Source organism: Hippoglossus hippoglossus, chromosome 22, assembly GCF_009819705.1.
Source record: "Hippoglossus hippoglossus isolate fHipHip1 chromosome 22, fHipHip1.pri, whole genome shotgun sequence".
Taxonomy (NCBI): domain Eukaryota; kingdom Metazoa; phylum Chordata; class Actinopteri; order Pleuronectiformes; family Pleuronectidae; genus Hippoglossus; species Hippoglossus hippoglossus.
In genome coordinates, this window is record NC_047172.1 from 622,354 (window position 1) to 638,477 (window position 16,124).

Sequence of the window (16,124 nt, forward strand, 5' to 3'; positions counted from 1 at the left end):
TACTTTCCCTGGTTTAATAACACATGTGGTTCTAGTGGGTATTTAGAGCAAGAAAAATGATCACCTCACCCATACTCAACGTGAAAGTGACGATAGGGTTGTCCTTACCGAGCTGGTCCTCGCAGACGGCGGTGACCGTGCCGTACAGCTCCAGGCCAGACAGGGACAGGTAGTGAGTCTGACCGCTGGCGTTCTTGCCCATCTGTTTGATCCGAATGTGTCTCCAGCCCTGCTTCTCCTCTTTGGACGGGTCCAGAGGCCACGTGGCCGTCGACCTGTAGAAACACAGTTTTACTTTAACACATCACCAATCCACAGACCCTCTGGGTTGTGGATTGACTTCAAGTCAGAGCTCAGTTTCTGTAAATATGAGCTCCTGAGTAAGAACTGGTCCACGTCGCCTCCTGGTGTTTCGTCACAACTGTGCAACAATAAAATGAACATGGGATGAATTCAGTGAAACAAGGAGTCGTACCCGGGTTCGTTGAGGCTGCAGTCATCTACATGAGTGTAGAGCGTTGTCCAGTTCTGACCGTCCTTCGACACCTGAAACACCCAGTTCCTCAACGCGGAGCGGCCATAACCCCTGAGGGGGGGGAAAGTACAGCCAATCAGAACAGGCTGTTTGTCGCACCTTTACCTAATATCGTTTTTTTTACCTGGAGTGTCTGAGGCTGAACGTTTATTTACCTGGCGTGTCTCAGGGTGTAAGCCGAGGGAATGACCCAGAGGCCGAGGTCGACGGTGAACCAGGCATTCTTGTCATCATTGGTGTGGCAGTTGAGGGCGGAGCTATCCCGACTCAGGATATCCTCCAACCGCCCATAGGGAAGGTTACGCCCCTCTGAAGATGTAACCACCACAAGGCCGTAGGCGGCGGGGTTTACCCACTCATACGCCGTCCTGCAAAACAAATGAGTGAATACAAATCGAAGAGAAAGAGTCGAGTCCAGTTGTGATGATTCTCTCTAAGTCCTCGTGCCCGAGACAATAAACTCTAGATTAAAAACCTTTCACCCTGTAAAACTAAAATAATATCAAATAACTTCAACCACAACAGAATTATGTGAATAATCAGTTAAAGTCTGTATTCATTGGGTCTATGAGTAAAGTAGTAGGTTTAACTTCTTTGTCTGGAAACACAAAGAAGCAAACAAACGCACATGCAGGATCAAATCGGACACGGCCTCCATTGTTTGACATAAATCTAATGTAATGTAGAAAATATGTAAAACTGGTTCTAAAGAAGGCTTATTACAAATAAAGGCTTGAACCTACTTGGCGTTGGTTCCAACCCAGTAGATGATGCCGTTCTCGTCAAAGTCGTGTTGGTGTCTGAAGGTGAAGGTCTGACCTTCCCTCAGCTTCCTCACGAAGACGAAGGACGAGCGCTCGAAGTCGTACCACTGCTTCGCCACCTAGAGGACGAAGAGGAGCAGGAAATTAACAGCATGCTGGATTCTCCACGAGTTTAGAACGATTGTTTCCCATGAGGTGCTCAGCGTCAGGTGGGAGATGGGAAAATAGGAAATTTGATGACTGATCAGAAACTGACACGTTTTCTTTGAGAGTCACGTTTTATTTTCACAGATTTGATTTGCTGACTTAGCTTCACGCCAACTTTTATAGTGTTTAACTACTGTTGAATAAAGTTTGGCTGTGTGATATGGTACCGATACTGATTTATATTGTAACGTACTGTAGTTGTATTGTTTGTTGTAAAAAGTTCAATGTCTGATGAATTTAAAAAGGAAACATACAATTAAAGATTAAAAATAAACATGTTTTATCGTTTGTGCCACTTGCAACAGATGTTTTTCTTTCCTGAAATAAAAGATGATACTAAAACCAGCAGAGTGACCTGACGATACGTTGATGTGAGGATTGAAATGTGATGAAAGTCAGTGCTGCTCTCTGCCCACAACAGACACATCAGCAGAGATACAGTTTTAATGGAAGAGAAATCCTGTCTGCTGTTGGTGTTGTGTGTCCTCACCATCTTCAGCAGGTACTGCTCCAGCGACTCCACAGTGGCCAGTGGTTCCATCTTCAACATTCGTCCCGTCCGGTCAATCAGAGCCGTCTCTCCAGGCGCTCGCTCCAGACGGAAACGCAGCCTCCTCGTCAAGATCTGAGGAACAAAGACACACCGGAGTTAATGCAGAAACACGAAGAGCAGAAACACGAAGTCACCAGTCACTTTGTTTGAACTCTTCAAAGACGCGATCCGAGAGGCTCGCAGACACATCTCAGACTCTGACTCGATTTCCAGCAGGTTGGAAACCGAGTCAGAGTCACAGGCAACACAGATTCTGCTCTTTTCTCCTCACTCACACTTGGAGCTGATATTTATAACAACGGGCTGAATTCATGTTTCTGGATAAACAGGGTGTGCAGACCACAATAATAGTGATAACACCATTTCCCCTCTACCTGAGGCCCAGGACACACTGCGACTCACCTGCAGGTTGTATGTGGATCCTGGAGTGTCGTACAGGTGCAGAGGTAGACGTTCAATCGACTCCAGGACAGCTATTAGTTTACGGATTAAGGCAACAGCGGGTCGGCTGCAAACACAGAAACAGGTCAAACTCTTCCTCTTGTCAGTTCACGGCTCAGACAGATTTAACTTGACCTTAACGCCAAATTACAACAAACTTCATAACCACCAAAAAGTCTTAGTGCCGGGTGAGCGGGTTCAAATACAACCCAACATTATTATTCATGTTTAACTCTTCAGACCATCAAGTAAAATCCAAAGGTGTAAGTTCTTCAACTCGTGATCAGCTGACTGGTTGTTTACCTTTCATCGTCTTCGTTCTCGCTGAAAGCCGCCTTAAAGACATTGATCCTCTCCATTAAAGGCTTACAATCATGTTTGAGGTCCAGTTCCACACTCTGCAGGAAAACAAACAACATGTGAACACCTGTACAGACGCTCCCACGTCATCCCGACGGGACGCACTGGTTTTCAAGAGACCACTCACGTTGTTGAGGACAGTGAACAGAGCCTGGACCAGGCCACTGCTACACATCTCATACGGAGAAATCGTGTTTTCATCCTTCAGAACCACGATCAAGTTTTCCAGAGCCGTTTTCATCAGGTCCCTCCACGTGTTCTCCCCTTCAATACACTGTGAACACAAAACCCATTTACTGTCTGTACTCGCCTGTGTGTGTCAGTACCTGTGTATGTGTGTGTCAGTACCTGTCTGTTGGTGTGCAGCTCCCAGGCTGACTCCAGCTGTGTGGAGATGTTCCTCAGGGTGACCACCACTCCTCGGGGCATGCTCTCCACAGCTTTGAAGTGGTCGTCGTACAGCTCCCTCGCCATGCTCTTCACCTTCTGCTTCGTCTTCTCCAGCTTCGACTTCAGCTTCCTGCCTCGCTTCCCCGTCCAGCCAGTGACAAACTCAGAGCCTACACACACACACACACACACACAGACACACACACCAGAAAGTACATCATCACCTTGGAGCTAAACAGTCCCATTGCTCCTGCAGCTGATGAAAGCCGTCAGTCTCTGTGGGTTCCGTTCAGCAGTTTGTGTTCTTACCAAACAGAACATTCACTTCTTATCTACGTCAGACTGCAAGTGCAACTTAAAAGGGGGAAATAAAATCTGAGATTTCAAGAATAAGGTTATAATATTATGGGAATAAAGTCATAATTCTACAATAGTAAAGTTGTTATTTTAGATGGTGAATATCCTCAGATCAGTGTGAAGCTCCTGTGAGTCTGGTCCGATCACGCTGGGACTCACCTAGAGACGTCTCTGCAGTGAACGAGTGTTTGGTTCCCCTGTTGGATTCAAAGACGAAGCCCGGCAGGTCCTCCTTCAGGATGGTGGCCTGCTGTCCGTCTGAGTTGTGGATGGCGATCTCTCCTTCTTTCAGGCAGGTCAGGGACCAGTTCCCCACAGTCAGCTTAGTGGGGCCCACACTGGACAGGATTGGCTGACTGGCCGTCACTGGCTTCACCTGACTCCTCGCCCGCTGCAGCTTCTCCAGGAACTCGCTGCGAGACTCTGAGGGGCGATGAAACGACATCAGTCGTGGCTACAAAGACGACCAGATATCAACGAGTGTGTTACCAGTGTGTTGTTTGTACCAGAGCTGTCGGAGCCCCCCTCTGGGCTCCCGCTGGAGTACATGGTGGCCAGCTTCCCGTCCAGGATGAACCTGAACCAGCCGTTGGAGCCGTTGGAGAGCTCGAGGGCGGCAGCGTCCGACCAAATGTAGAGACAGTCCCTCCCCCTGATGATGGACCAGTCCCTCCAGTGATACGGCTTCCCCTGCTGGACCTCCCTCGCATCCTCCTGCACCTCCTCCTCCTGCAGGACAAACAACCACCCTTCATGTTCTCCTCTGCTCATAACATTCTTAACATGTTTTTATTCCTCCTCCACCACAACAACTGCAAAGACACTGTTTCCAAGCTCAATCATATTCTCTGCAGCTGTGAATTTGAGAAATCACTGCTGCCCATCTTTACCAGGTCTCCCTGAAGAGATATCTTATCTCAATGGGATCTTCAAAACCATCCTCGACTCTTCTTAACGAAAACGTGGGGAACATCGGGATGGTTGGATCCATTAATAATGTATAAGTTTAGAGGATTCCTTGCACATATCCAAGCAAAATTGGTATTGCACAAATCAATTATCCTGAATTGAATCAATATTATATCGAAACCATGTGAATCGGACATGAATCCAATAAAGAAATTACCAATGTATATAGGAACTGCCAAGAAAGGGTTAATATGTGTATTGTTGCATTCCAACATGGACATTTTTGGGTGCACCTAAATGATGTGGCTACTGCAACCAATGATAATGATCGATTCAAACACTGAATACGCTCAAAGGAAAGAAGAATCTGAAGCCTCTTGTCATCGTTCAAAGCAACACACACAAACACACACTCTCCCCCCCCCCTACCTTCTCCGGCTTTGCTTCGTCCTCATTCTCGTCATCAGATGCCGGTCCTGCCAGAGTGGACACCTTGTTGATGACTCCGAGTCGAGCCAGTTGATCGAGGAAAACGTCTCCACCTTTGTCCACCAGGTCTCGTATAATCTGCAGAGCCAGGAGGTGGCCGTCGTCGTCATCCTGACAAACACACACACAAACACACACAACACACACACACACAGTGTCATTAGTGTGTCACCATCATTGATTTCAACCATTGAAACATTCAGCTCATTCCCGCTCTTCTTATGTTTTCATTCTCTTTGAGATATTTAGTTTTCGCTGATGAATCGACAACAACCGTCTGTAGGAAGCTTCTAGAGAGGTGACATCACGCAAGCACCTGGTGACATCATCACGTCATACATTTTCAGCTCAGCTGCTCAGCTTTCACACAGTGTTCTTTTAGTTGTCATCATTGTGGTCGTTACCTCCTGGTCGAGGACGGTAGCTGTGATCTCCACCAGCACTGTGGGCAGGTTGTGTCCCGTCTCACTGTCACACACCTCCTTCAGCAGCACTTCACTGCTGTAGTGAACCATCTTCCTGATCAGAGCCAGGCTGGCTTTCCTAAAAACAGACAGACATTAAACAAGAAATACATTCAGAGATGCTCCATCCTCCTAAAACTTTCTATACCGGTATGAAGAGTTTGAACTTTTAAGAAGAAGGAGATCAGTGATGATGTCTCAGTGAGTCAGACCTGACATATTTATTTTGTGTGGTGAAGCTGTTAATAATCAGAGCTGCAGAAGAACATGTGTAAATAGTTACTAATCTGAAACTGAGTTAAGGGCCCTACCAATGTACTTCCCCTGCATTAGCATTATGCTAAAATGTTGACCCCTGGCTGTGGGCTTGACCTTTGACCTTTGTCAGATACAAAAAATATCAATAAAATCAATAACATAAGTCCCGACGCTGCCGCCAATCAACCTGCCAAGTTTACTTCAAGCTGGATCAGACAGACAGATGTGTAGCGCAGCTCTAACACATGATGTCTCCGTCTTTTCTATCATTGTCGACCGTTTCTTTTGCTCTGTTCCTCTTTTCCTTCAATCATCCATCCAAGACTCAACGCCTTCAGTTCATCTGCTCTAATTGAATTAAGATTAGACGGAGCAGGTCCATCTGCTCCCAGTCAAATGAACCAGGTTGAAACGGAGCCAGACGAATCTCGTGTGCAGTCGAGAACGATTCAAAAAGGAATAGTTCACCTAATAGAAGGCAGCATGGTTTGCTGAAAGGTTTGTGCAAAAACAGGCAGGAGTCTCTTCAGGTAGATTGGAGCCATCTCTGGGTCTCCTTTGGGCTCGCTGCCCTCCTCCTCCTCCTTGTTCACGTCTTTCTTCTTCTTGTCGTCCCCCTTGTTCACTGGACACATCCAGTCTCCTGAAAACACACGTTTAGTGGGACTTAACTGGTGCTGAATGGAACCAAGACCCATCAATGATAATGTCTGACAACATGCACAAACAAGAGAGCTGCTGTTAATGTCTGATCACACCTCACATTAGACCTGTTCAGTGGTGTGTGAACGCTGTGGATAGTTAACAGTAATACTCTAGGTTTACTAACCAGGGGACTGCAGAATGGCCACCACCTCACTGTGTCCTCTCTCCCTGGCCTTGTCCAGAGGAGTCTTTCCGTCCTCGTCACGCAGGTCCGGGTTGGCACCATGACGCAGCAGAGTCTGCACAAACACAAACCAAATTTCATGCTTAAATATACACAGCCAATGAGAACGCAGCATGTTGCCAGGTGTTTCCATGTGACCTGAAAAATAAAACTCCCTCTCCAAACTCAGGATGCTGCGTTTACAGTATGTATACAATCTCTGGATCCGTGTGTGTGTGTGTGTGTGTGTGTGTGTGTGTGTGTGTGTGTGTGTGTGTGTGTGTGTGTGTGTGTGTGTGTGTGTGTGTTACCTTGGCTACTTGTGGGCGTCCGAAACAGGCAGCGTAATGTAGTGAGGATGACCTCTGACCTCTGTTTACGTCTGCTCCCCTTTCACATAGAAACTCCACCTGCAGCAACAAAATCAGACGTAGTTGGTTGGACTAAATGATGTCATGTCCCTCAGGACGTTCAGGACGTTCAGGACGTTCAGCTAAGCGGCTGCGACAGCGAGGATTTAGCACATAAAAGCTTAGAAATGAGGTTTTAGAGGAACACTGTCACGATCTGAAGTCCGATTGGCACTGGGTCACAAACGTCAGTAGAATTCATCCTCCAGGGACAATGAACCAAAATAAATGGAAATCCATCCAATGAGCATATAGAGACATTTCAGTTTAGAATTAGGCGTTGGGCTGAACGAGAGCCAGACAGTTCCTCCCAGAGAGAAGCAGCAAGCGTGTCAGCTGATGTTCTGGTGTCTCTGTCGGTGTGTGTTCACGTGTTTCTTTACCATTTCCTGCGTGCCGAAAGCTGAAGCCCAGTTGAGCAGCGTCTGTCCAACATCGTCCATGAAGTTCACCTCAAAAGCTGCAACAGAAGTCACTTATCAGTCCTCAAAGACAAAACAGCACTGACGTGTTACAACTGAGACGATATAAAGAAGCGCAATTTGAATATGGAGCCGTTCAGTTAAAGGAATTACTCACGAAAGTTTTTAATTTATTATTCATGAACAAGCTCGACTCAAATCAGACATGAAAGTTATTTCTTTCATAACTTTCTTTTTCTTGAACTTAAGCATCTTAGGATTTGTTTCCACCGCCTCAATGTCATGACGGAGACGTTTCAACACAACACGTTATTAATAACTGTCACAACCTCGGCTGTGAGAGAGGATTTGATAACTTCTGACTGGTCTCTCTCCTCTTACCTCCGGTGTCGATGGCGTCGATCAGAGCGTCGGTGTCCTTGCTGCGGATACAGTCAATGAGCTGTCGGTGCGATCTCTCTCCTGAACTGTCCAGGCGTCGCAAGCCAGGGATCCGACTCGTGGACCCCGCCGTGGACTTGGGCAGCGCCTTTCGTCCCTCGAACAGCAGCACGAGCAGGAGGTCCACCAGCCGCATGGTATCCAGCACGCAGCGCTCGTCTCCCCCCAGAGCAGACTCCATCGAGTCGGGCAGCGCCGAACGCAACAGGTCCTGAACCCGGGAGGGAAGAGAATATACGAGAAGATATTGACTTCCTGTATCTTTCAAATAAGGTTTTTCTTCTGTCTCGTAAATAAGTAAATGACTTCCAGGTCAGTGTGCAGGTGTTTCAGATGTGTCGACCTACGTGTGTGACGAGCGGCGAGCCCCTGCACAGTGTGGACAGAAGGCTGACGATGGTCGACACCTGGTTGCTCATCTTAGAGTCGGGCGCTGAGGGGACGGCACCTGTCGAGGTCCGGCCCGGCTTACAGGATGAGGCGGGGCCTGATGCGGTGCCACCGGCGGCCGCCATGCGGGACAGCAGCTCTTCTGTCAGGCCATGTTTGGCTAAAGGGGCGGGATCCACGCCACGGCGAGTGAACCTATCGGCCAAAGAGGCGAAACAGCGCAGGGCACCATCTGACACCTGGAGCACAGGGATTGGTCGGTTAGAGTGAAACCAGCAGCTGAAGTCAAAACCGTCTGACTCACATGGCTAAAACATCGAGGAGGTAATTATAAGAACATACAGGGAGATTCCTACTATTTTTCAAGGACTAAATTTAAGTAACTCAAATGACATGAAATCTTTGACATCTGCAGAGTCTGTTGAGCGAAGGCAAAAGTGAAATGATAAACTCATTTAAATCGAGTGAAGCAAACAGACACAGTAACAAAAACCTGAATGTCGGTTCTGGATGTTTTCATTCTACATGTTTTCGAAGCAAAATCTCAAACTTGTCCAGTAAAACTACAAATATCTTGAAGCAGCAGAGAAGCATCAATGTTTCTACAATATCAGCCTTCCCTTCATCAAAAAGACCAAAACCCTCCCAGCTACCTGGTGGTCTTCATGTTTGAGGAGGCTGGACAGAGACTCGACGCAGGTCTCCAGAGACGAGTCCTGAGGCTCCATCTTGCTGCAGAGTCGGGACACCACGGCCATGGCTGAGTGCAGAGTGTCCTTGTGGACGAGGTGGCCGCTGTCTCTGATGAAACTCAGCACGCAGTTCAGGCCGCCGGCCTCGAACACGGCCCCAGACTCCCTGGTACAGATCAACTCCAGCACCTGGAGAGACACGCAGCAAAATCTGAATGCACACACTCTGCAGCATGAAGACAGAGAACTCAGAGTTTCATGAATTAACAGGAACTTCTTCAAGACTTAAGTCAGGTGGGTTTTGATTTTATAAATGGTGATGAACTGAGCTGCAGTCGGATTGTTTGTCTCTGAACACCAGTCAATTCAGGATGAGCTGCTTTCACCTGCACTGAACTTTACTCCTGACATTCTGCACAGCGGCTGTATGTGACAACGCAAATGTCCGAGTCGGTTACTGCCAATGTCTCGGGAGCTTCTCCTGGCAGACCACTAAAATAAACTCTGGATAATGTCCGAATGAGCCCATGTGAGAAAAAGCAGGTGAGTATCCGCAGCATTAACAGTGGGCGTGTTGTTGACGTTTTTAAGACGTGATGGACACAAACCAAAAAGGAAACAAGTATCTAAGGATGAAAAACAGGAGACATGCACGTAGAAGAATGAGAGTCCAGAGCCTTTGGTTTTAGGAGGAGACCCCAGTTTGTGCTGTAAACTACAAACTCCAGAGAAAGTCCAGTTATGCGGACATTCTCCGGAGTTCATGTTTGAAAGCGGTTAAAGAGAGGATGACAGATTCTGTGTCTGACGTTGAATGAAATGAAAACACAAAGCAGATGAAACGAAGGGTGAACAGCATCTTCCTGCCTCCATCCACAGATCAGTCAGGACTCCAGGCCTGAGCGGAGAACTGTCCTGTGATGTGTATTAATAAACGCCTGGTGGCACATGGTTGTGGATCTCCTGCTTGTGGTGTGGCGCTGCTCCAGGAACTCCAGAGAAACAGGCTGATCTGAGATCAGTGCTGAATACCACGTCTCATCCTCAGTTAACCTCCTGTTATCTGCCACTCTGACCCCGTCCAGGTTGATAACAGCACCCAGTGACATGTCCTCACAAACAGATTTCACTGCCCCCCCCCCCCCCCCCCCCCCCCTGTCTGTGCCCACAGGTATGTCTGTAGAGTTCTTTCCTCACCTTGACACACTGCTCAGCCAGGTCCCTGCTGGTCCTGTTGTTGAGCTCCACCACCACCAGCCGGTTACACAGCGCCTTGATTGCTCCGTCCACTCCCACAATTCTCCGGGTGCACTCTGCCGAGACATCCAGGTAGTAGGTGATGGCTCGGGCCGTGACCTCCAGCACGTTATCTGGCGCGCTCTCATCCAGGAAGATCTTACAGAGCGCCGGGAGGAACGTCCGAGGAGGACAGCTGGAACGGAAATGGACAGTCGGCACAGAGTACGACTTCTGATACAAAAACAACCCCAAAAAAAACCCCACTCACGTCTCGAAGCAGCGGTCGACATTGTCCGACATGAGCAGCAGCATGCAGAGCTGCTCCAGAGCGATGAGCTGCATGTCCCTCTCATCGCCCTGACCCATCTGCAGCCACTCCAGCAGGGTGTCTGGGTCAACGTCCGCCATGATGGCTAGCCTAAAGAAACAAGACGGACAGTTAGCGTCCAGTTAAACGATTGAAACATACAAATCATTTTAGGGTTGTGTAACCCCACAGTCACTGGTCGTGTTTATATACTGTCATCGATCGTCTTTGTACACGGCTGTGTGTTGGGGGGGGGGCATTATTCCAGAGCTGTTTACATGCGTTTATACACACACACTCTCACCTGGCTCCCCGTTGGCTACCCGGTCTGGCTCAGCGCCCAATCACTGCTCACAGTTCTGTTTGTGTTTGGGACTCATCCAACCAACCGGACGGAGGGAGAGAGGAAACACGGACACAGGAAGATGTCACTCACTCTAACAAGGGGATTCTGGGACATGTAGTCTCTTCACCTGCAAATAGAGCAGACAGGGAGGAAGAGATGGAGACATTAAAAACAAGTGAAACCAAAGACTAACGCAAATACGTCTTTTCTACTTAATTCACACAGTATTGAAATTAAATTATGAAGTTAATCCAGGGCTACAGATAATTCTTGGATATCTTTTGCTCATTGATCACTGGGCCGAGGTCACGGTTACACAGGGCACTTTCCACCCTGCGTGTGGGCTGACAGGCGGAGGCTCCGAGCGGCACCACCGCCACAGAGAAACACGACAGAGCAGCAAGTGAATCTGAGACGACTGTCAGCAGAATCATCACCAAACAAAACGGATTAAACTGCAGTTTGTTAGGATATTTTTCCAATTAACTGATCAGTGTCCATTTCATTAAATGACTCACAGTCCACAGACGTTCGGTTCACTGAGAAGACCCACGAGCAGGACGGAGAACACAAGTGACAGGCACATGGTTCACTCACAGTCTGTGGGTGATGAGTGACGTGCTAATTAATCTTTGACCTGTTAAACATTAAATCTCCATTGAAACGTGTGAGTGCTGAACATCAGCAACAGATGCTTTTTCAGTCGCTGCAGCGCTGCATGCTGGGAGTCTGCTGGGTCCGGGTTAATTTGATCAGAGCCTAATTTGAGGCCTGTCTGTCTGCCTGGATATAAACGGGCGATCCTCTTATCAACAGATTAATCGTTGCAACTTTGCCAGAGTGTCCTGGCCTCCCCTCATCCTCCTGCAGGCCGGGCGACCACCGCAGGACTGAGCGTGGCCGGCCAGTCACAGGGTTTCACCCCGTCAACCCCTCGTGGTGTCCTGAGTCCAGGTCAGCGATCAGCGCCAACAGAAAGACACTTTCATTTGTATTCCTTCTCAGGAGCGACACTCAAGACTTGGAAAGTCCATCCAGTGTTGGAAACACCTGGTAAACTCTAATAAATCACAACTGACGTCAGACAGACGTCACCAGCTCGGACGTTACTTTAAAACCACGACACAAAGTTTGGATGATTCCAACTGAACATCTGATGATCACTTTCCTCACATTTCAGCTCTTTCTTCAATGCTGCATATTTTACAAACTGCTGCGTGTGTCAGCGACGCATTCAGAGCTTGAATTTACTTTTTTTAATTATCGATTAACATCCATGGGAAAGCCGTTTCAGACATGAGGTCCGACTCGTTCACGTGGGGAACATCCAGGCGAGGGGCGGAGCCTGTAGAGCAGCAGGAGGCGGAGCCTGTAGAGCAGCAGGAGGCGGAGCCTGTAGAGCAGCAGGAGGCGGAGCCTGTAGAGCAGCAGGAGGCCAGACATGACGTATAAACTCTGCTGTGGAAAGATCAGTGTTGTTGTTTACAGCTCATCCACACCTGCGTCGGCCCTCATCACCAGAAGATCTGGAACCTCCTCGTGTTTCCAAGTGGACGTCTTCGTCTTCTACGTGTACGGCTCCTCTTCTTCATCCTGAGATCTTTGTGTTCTTCCAGTTTCACGTCACGTGTTAGAAACCTCATCAACACGTCCACTCGCTCTCTGGGAAGCTTGTTTCATCTCTTTCTTGTCAGCAGCACATTTCCACTCTATAGATTCATTGTATAGAAACAAAACTAATGATGTTTTGTTTTAGGTTACATATTTATTCAGTCGCATCAATTTTAAAAACCCCATTTTCATATTTAATTGTTTAATATTTAAAACCCTCATTAAAAGTGTGGCCAAGATGCATTTTCACTTAAATGATGAGCTAATAATGGTCTATCCCACCTCCTCCTCCTCGACTCCTCCTCCTCGACTCCTTTAACATGGTCACAGCTCGGTTGAGCCTCCGGTCATTTCTGACTTTAAAATTTTTTATTAGCGATGCAGCTAATATTGTTATTTTATCTTCTATGATACGAGTGTAAACCATGAGGAACACAGAACAAGGCTTCAAATTAAAACCTTCACTTCTTCTGTCAGTGTCCAAACATCTCACCCGAGGACCTGGTTGGTTTTATTAGCTGAAGAATCCTGAAGCTTCATTGATTATCAAATCTAAGAAATGAGTCTTCGGATGTGAGGAGATCTGAACTTGTTCTGGAACTCCTTCACAGACGGACACTAAGCTGAAGTTCACCAGGTGCAGATGGACCTGATCCGCTCCTGCTCCCTGGAGCCTTGGATCCAGATGTGGGAACATCTGGAGGCAGTTTGCTCGATGATCGGTGGGAAACACAGAAGATAAACACCGACGGGCTCGTGGTGGTTCAGGTGGTTGTTTTCCTCCGTGTTCATCCGGACAAACCTCCTTTGTTTGTGGCTGATTCTCAGCGACGGAGACGGTCCAGCCTCACCTGGCGGAGAAGCGGAGTGACCCCGGGTCTCCTCGTGTGTCCGGACACGACGCGAGGGAGCCGGGTGGTGCGACCGGACAGAGGGGTCGTCCAGCCCGGTCCGCAGGCTCCACGGCCGAGGTACCGTCACCCGCTGCCAGCCTCCGGGCATTAGCAGCTAGCTGGCGGACAACAGCGATGTCGTTAGGCCGGTCTAGCAAAGGTTAAGTCCCGGATAATCTCCCGACACAAAGCCCGGAGCTCGGCAGCTTCGGACGAACTCCGGAGTTTGTTTGTCGTCAATCACAGAAATAAATGACGAGCTAGCTCAGGTTAGCCGGTTAGCATCACGCTAGCTACACCAGCAAAGAGCTGAAATAAACATTTAATACAAACGTGAATCCTCCAGAGCGGAACACTTCCCCCCCGAACAGCGGCCCGGACCCGGCCTGTGTGTTTTAATGAGTCGGTAACATCCGCTTACTGGGAGAAGTACCGCTGCGGCCTCGGAACACAACCGAGAGCCGCGGGGCTCGAGTTCCGGGAGAGCCGAGAGGCCGCAGCGCCGCCGCGGACAAACACCACCAGAGACCCCGGCCCCTGGCTCCGGGTTTACCTGCGGATCGAGCACATCACCGTGTTTCACACCGTCGGATCAGAGACGATCTGCGGGGGAACGACCGACGATCTTCTGGGTCCAGCTGGAGGACGAGGCGCTGCGTGTGTCTCCGGGGTCGTGGTGAATTCAAGCCGCGTCCATGTCGCTGTTAGCGGGGAGAAGAGTCGGAGCCGCCGCGAGGAGCCGAGGAGCCGAAGAGCCGAGGAAATGGAGCCGAGCCGCTGCTGCCTTCAGGGCCACCCTCCCAGCTCGGAAAGAACACACTCCGTCCAATCCGCTGGAGGAGGAAAAGTAGTCCCCGTGTCCTGCTCATGTGGAAACCTCAGAAAATAGATACATCTAAAAAATAGATAAATCTAAACAAATATATAAAAGTAAAGAAAATGTATGAATCAAAACAAATATATATAAATATAAAAAAATGTATAAATATACAAAATATAAACCTAAATAGTTTTTTAATAATATAAATGTGCTCTTCCTACATTTGACCTGATTCACCAGTGGAAGATGTGATGAGAACACGAAGCTTTAAAAACACCGTGTATGTTTGTTTGTTTTCCAAACTGAAGACTGTCACATGTATAAATAAATATAAATAAAGATCTCTTCTATTCTTTATTTTAATAAATTTCTTTTTACACATTATATCATCCTGAACCACTTTACTGGAGTACATTTCTCTACAAACAATATTTAAGATTACATTATACCATGTACATACTGTCTGTATTTATATTTGATTAGATTAGATATTATTGTCTGTTTCATTGTGATCGTCGACCTGATCCTGAATCTGCTGATGAAACCGGTGAATGTCCTCATTGTGGATCAATCGTTGATCTGATCAGATCCCGAGATGAAACCAGCAGATGATTCAGCAGTTCTTCACGTGAGGAGCAGTGGAGATCTTTACTGTGACAAACAGATGTGGTGGTTTCTTTATTTCTGAATATTGAATATGATTCGGATTCTCCTGTAATTCCAGAACCAGATATTTAGTTCGTCACACTCCTGGTGTGTGAGGTTTCCGACAGCACTTGAACGCAGCAGCTGGAGCAGTTCCTGCTCATCAAGTTTCACAAGAGATAAAAACACAGAAACTGAGAATCAGCTGGGACTCTTTACTGATTATACACTGATTATACATATATATTATAATCAGCTGGGACTCTTTACATCTTATACACTGATTATACATATATATTATAATCAGCTGGGACTCTTTACATCTTATACACTGATTATACATATATATTATAATCAGCTGGGACTCTTTACATCTTATACATATATATTATAATCAGCTGGGACTCTTTACATCTTATACATATATATTATAATCAGCTGGGACTCTTTACATCTTATACACTGATTATATATATATATTATAATCAGCTGGGACTCTTTACATCTTATACATATATATTATAATCAGCTGGGACTCTTTACATCTTATACATATATATTATAATCAGCTGGGACTCTTTACATCTCATACACTGATTATATATATATATTATAATCAGCTGGGACTCTTTACATCTTATACACTGATTATATATATATATTATAATCAGCTGGGACTCTTTACTGATTATACATATATATTATAATCAGCTGGGACTCTTTACTGATTATACATATATATTATAATCAGCTGGGACTCTTTACTGATTATACATATATATTATAATCAGCTGGGACTCTTTACATCTTATACATATATATTATAATCAGCTGGGACTCTTTACATCTTATACACTGATTATATATATATATATATTATAATCAGCTGGGACTCTTTACATCTTATACATATATATTATAATCAGCTGGGACTCTTTACATCTTATACATATATATTATAATCAGCTGGGACTCTTTACATCTTATATATATATATTATAATCAGCTGGGACTCTTTACATCTTATACACTGATTATAATATTATTATATATTATATTATATAGCTGTGACACTTTCAATCTAGAGTTTTCAAGAAGTAATCAATTCAACCTTTTCTTAATTACAAATGAAGTCAGCTGATACTTTGAACATTTCCAACTTCAAACCTACTTTTCATTGTTTCATCAATATTATTTATCTTTCAGGTTATTTTTTTCAAATGTTCAGTTTCTTCTCATTTGTCAATTTCATCTAGTTTTATTTTGAACATCTGTTTTACTTCTCATGAGTCTTCGTCTGGAATCAATAAAAG

At 46.4% G+C, this 16,124-nt stretch overlaps 1 protein-coding gene across 1 annotated transcript in view; it reads right to left on the reverse strand.

Moving 5' to 3' along the window:
- The window catches only part of hectd1 (HECT domain containing 1), a 28,326-nt gene extending 14,168 nt beyond the window's left edge, over positions 1 to 14,158 (reverse strand). The window contains exons 1-24 of the mRNA XM_034576518.1: positions 13,920 to 14,158; positions 10,801 to 10,969; positions 10,458 to 10,607; positions 10,148 to 10,382; positions 8,912 to 9,139; positions 8,216 to 8,497; positions 7,809 to 8,079; positions 7,389 to 7,465; positions 6,907 to 7,005; positions 6,557 to 6,671; positions 6,196 to 6,370; positions 5,410 to 5,548; positions 4,946 to 5,116; positions 4,114 to 4,336; positions 3,767 to 4,030; positions 3,209 to 3,420; positions 2,988 to 3,134; positions 2,804 to 2,898; positions 2,462 to 2,567; positions 1,997 to 2,131; positions 1,279 to 1,418; positions 691 to 903; positions 476 to 586; positions 109 to 275 (exon numbers count right to left, since the gene is read on the reverse strand). Coding sequence (XP_034432409.1) covers positions 109 to 275; positions 476 to 586; positions 691 to 903; positions 1,279 to 1,418; positions 1,997 to 2,131; positions 2,462 to 2,567; positions 2,804 to 2,898; positions 2,988 to 3,134; positions 3,209 to 3,420; positions 3,767 to 4,030; positions 4,114 to 4,336; positions 4,946 to 5,116; positions 5,410 to 5,548; positions 6,196 to 6,370; positions 6,557 to 6,671; positions 6,907 to 7,005; positions 7,389 to 7,465; positions 7,809 to 8,079; positions 8,216 to 8,497; positions 8,912 to 9,139; positions 10,148 to 10,382; positions 10,458 to 10,597 — 3,745 coding nt within the window. The 5' untranslated portion in view covers positions 10,598 to 10,607; positions 10,801 to 10,969; positions 13,920 to 14,158. The remainder of the gene's footprint in view (positions 1 to 108; positions 276 to 475; positions 587 to 690; positions 904 to 1,278; positions 1,419 to 1,996; positions 2,132 to 2,461; positions 2,568 to 2,803; positions 2,899 to 2,987; positions 3,135 to 3,208; positions 3,421 to 3,766; positions 4,031 to 4,113; positions 4,337 to 4,945; positions 5,117 to 5,409; positions 5,549 to 6,195; positions 6,371 to 6,556; positions 6,672 to 6,906; positions 7,006 to 7,388; positions 7,466 to 7,808; positions 8,080 to 8,215; positions 8,498 to 8,911; positions 9,140 to 10,147; positions 10,383 to 10,457; positions 10,608 to 10,800; positions 10,970 to 13,919) is intronic.
- Positions 14,159 to 16,124: the final 1,966 nt, after the last annotated feature.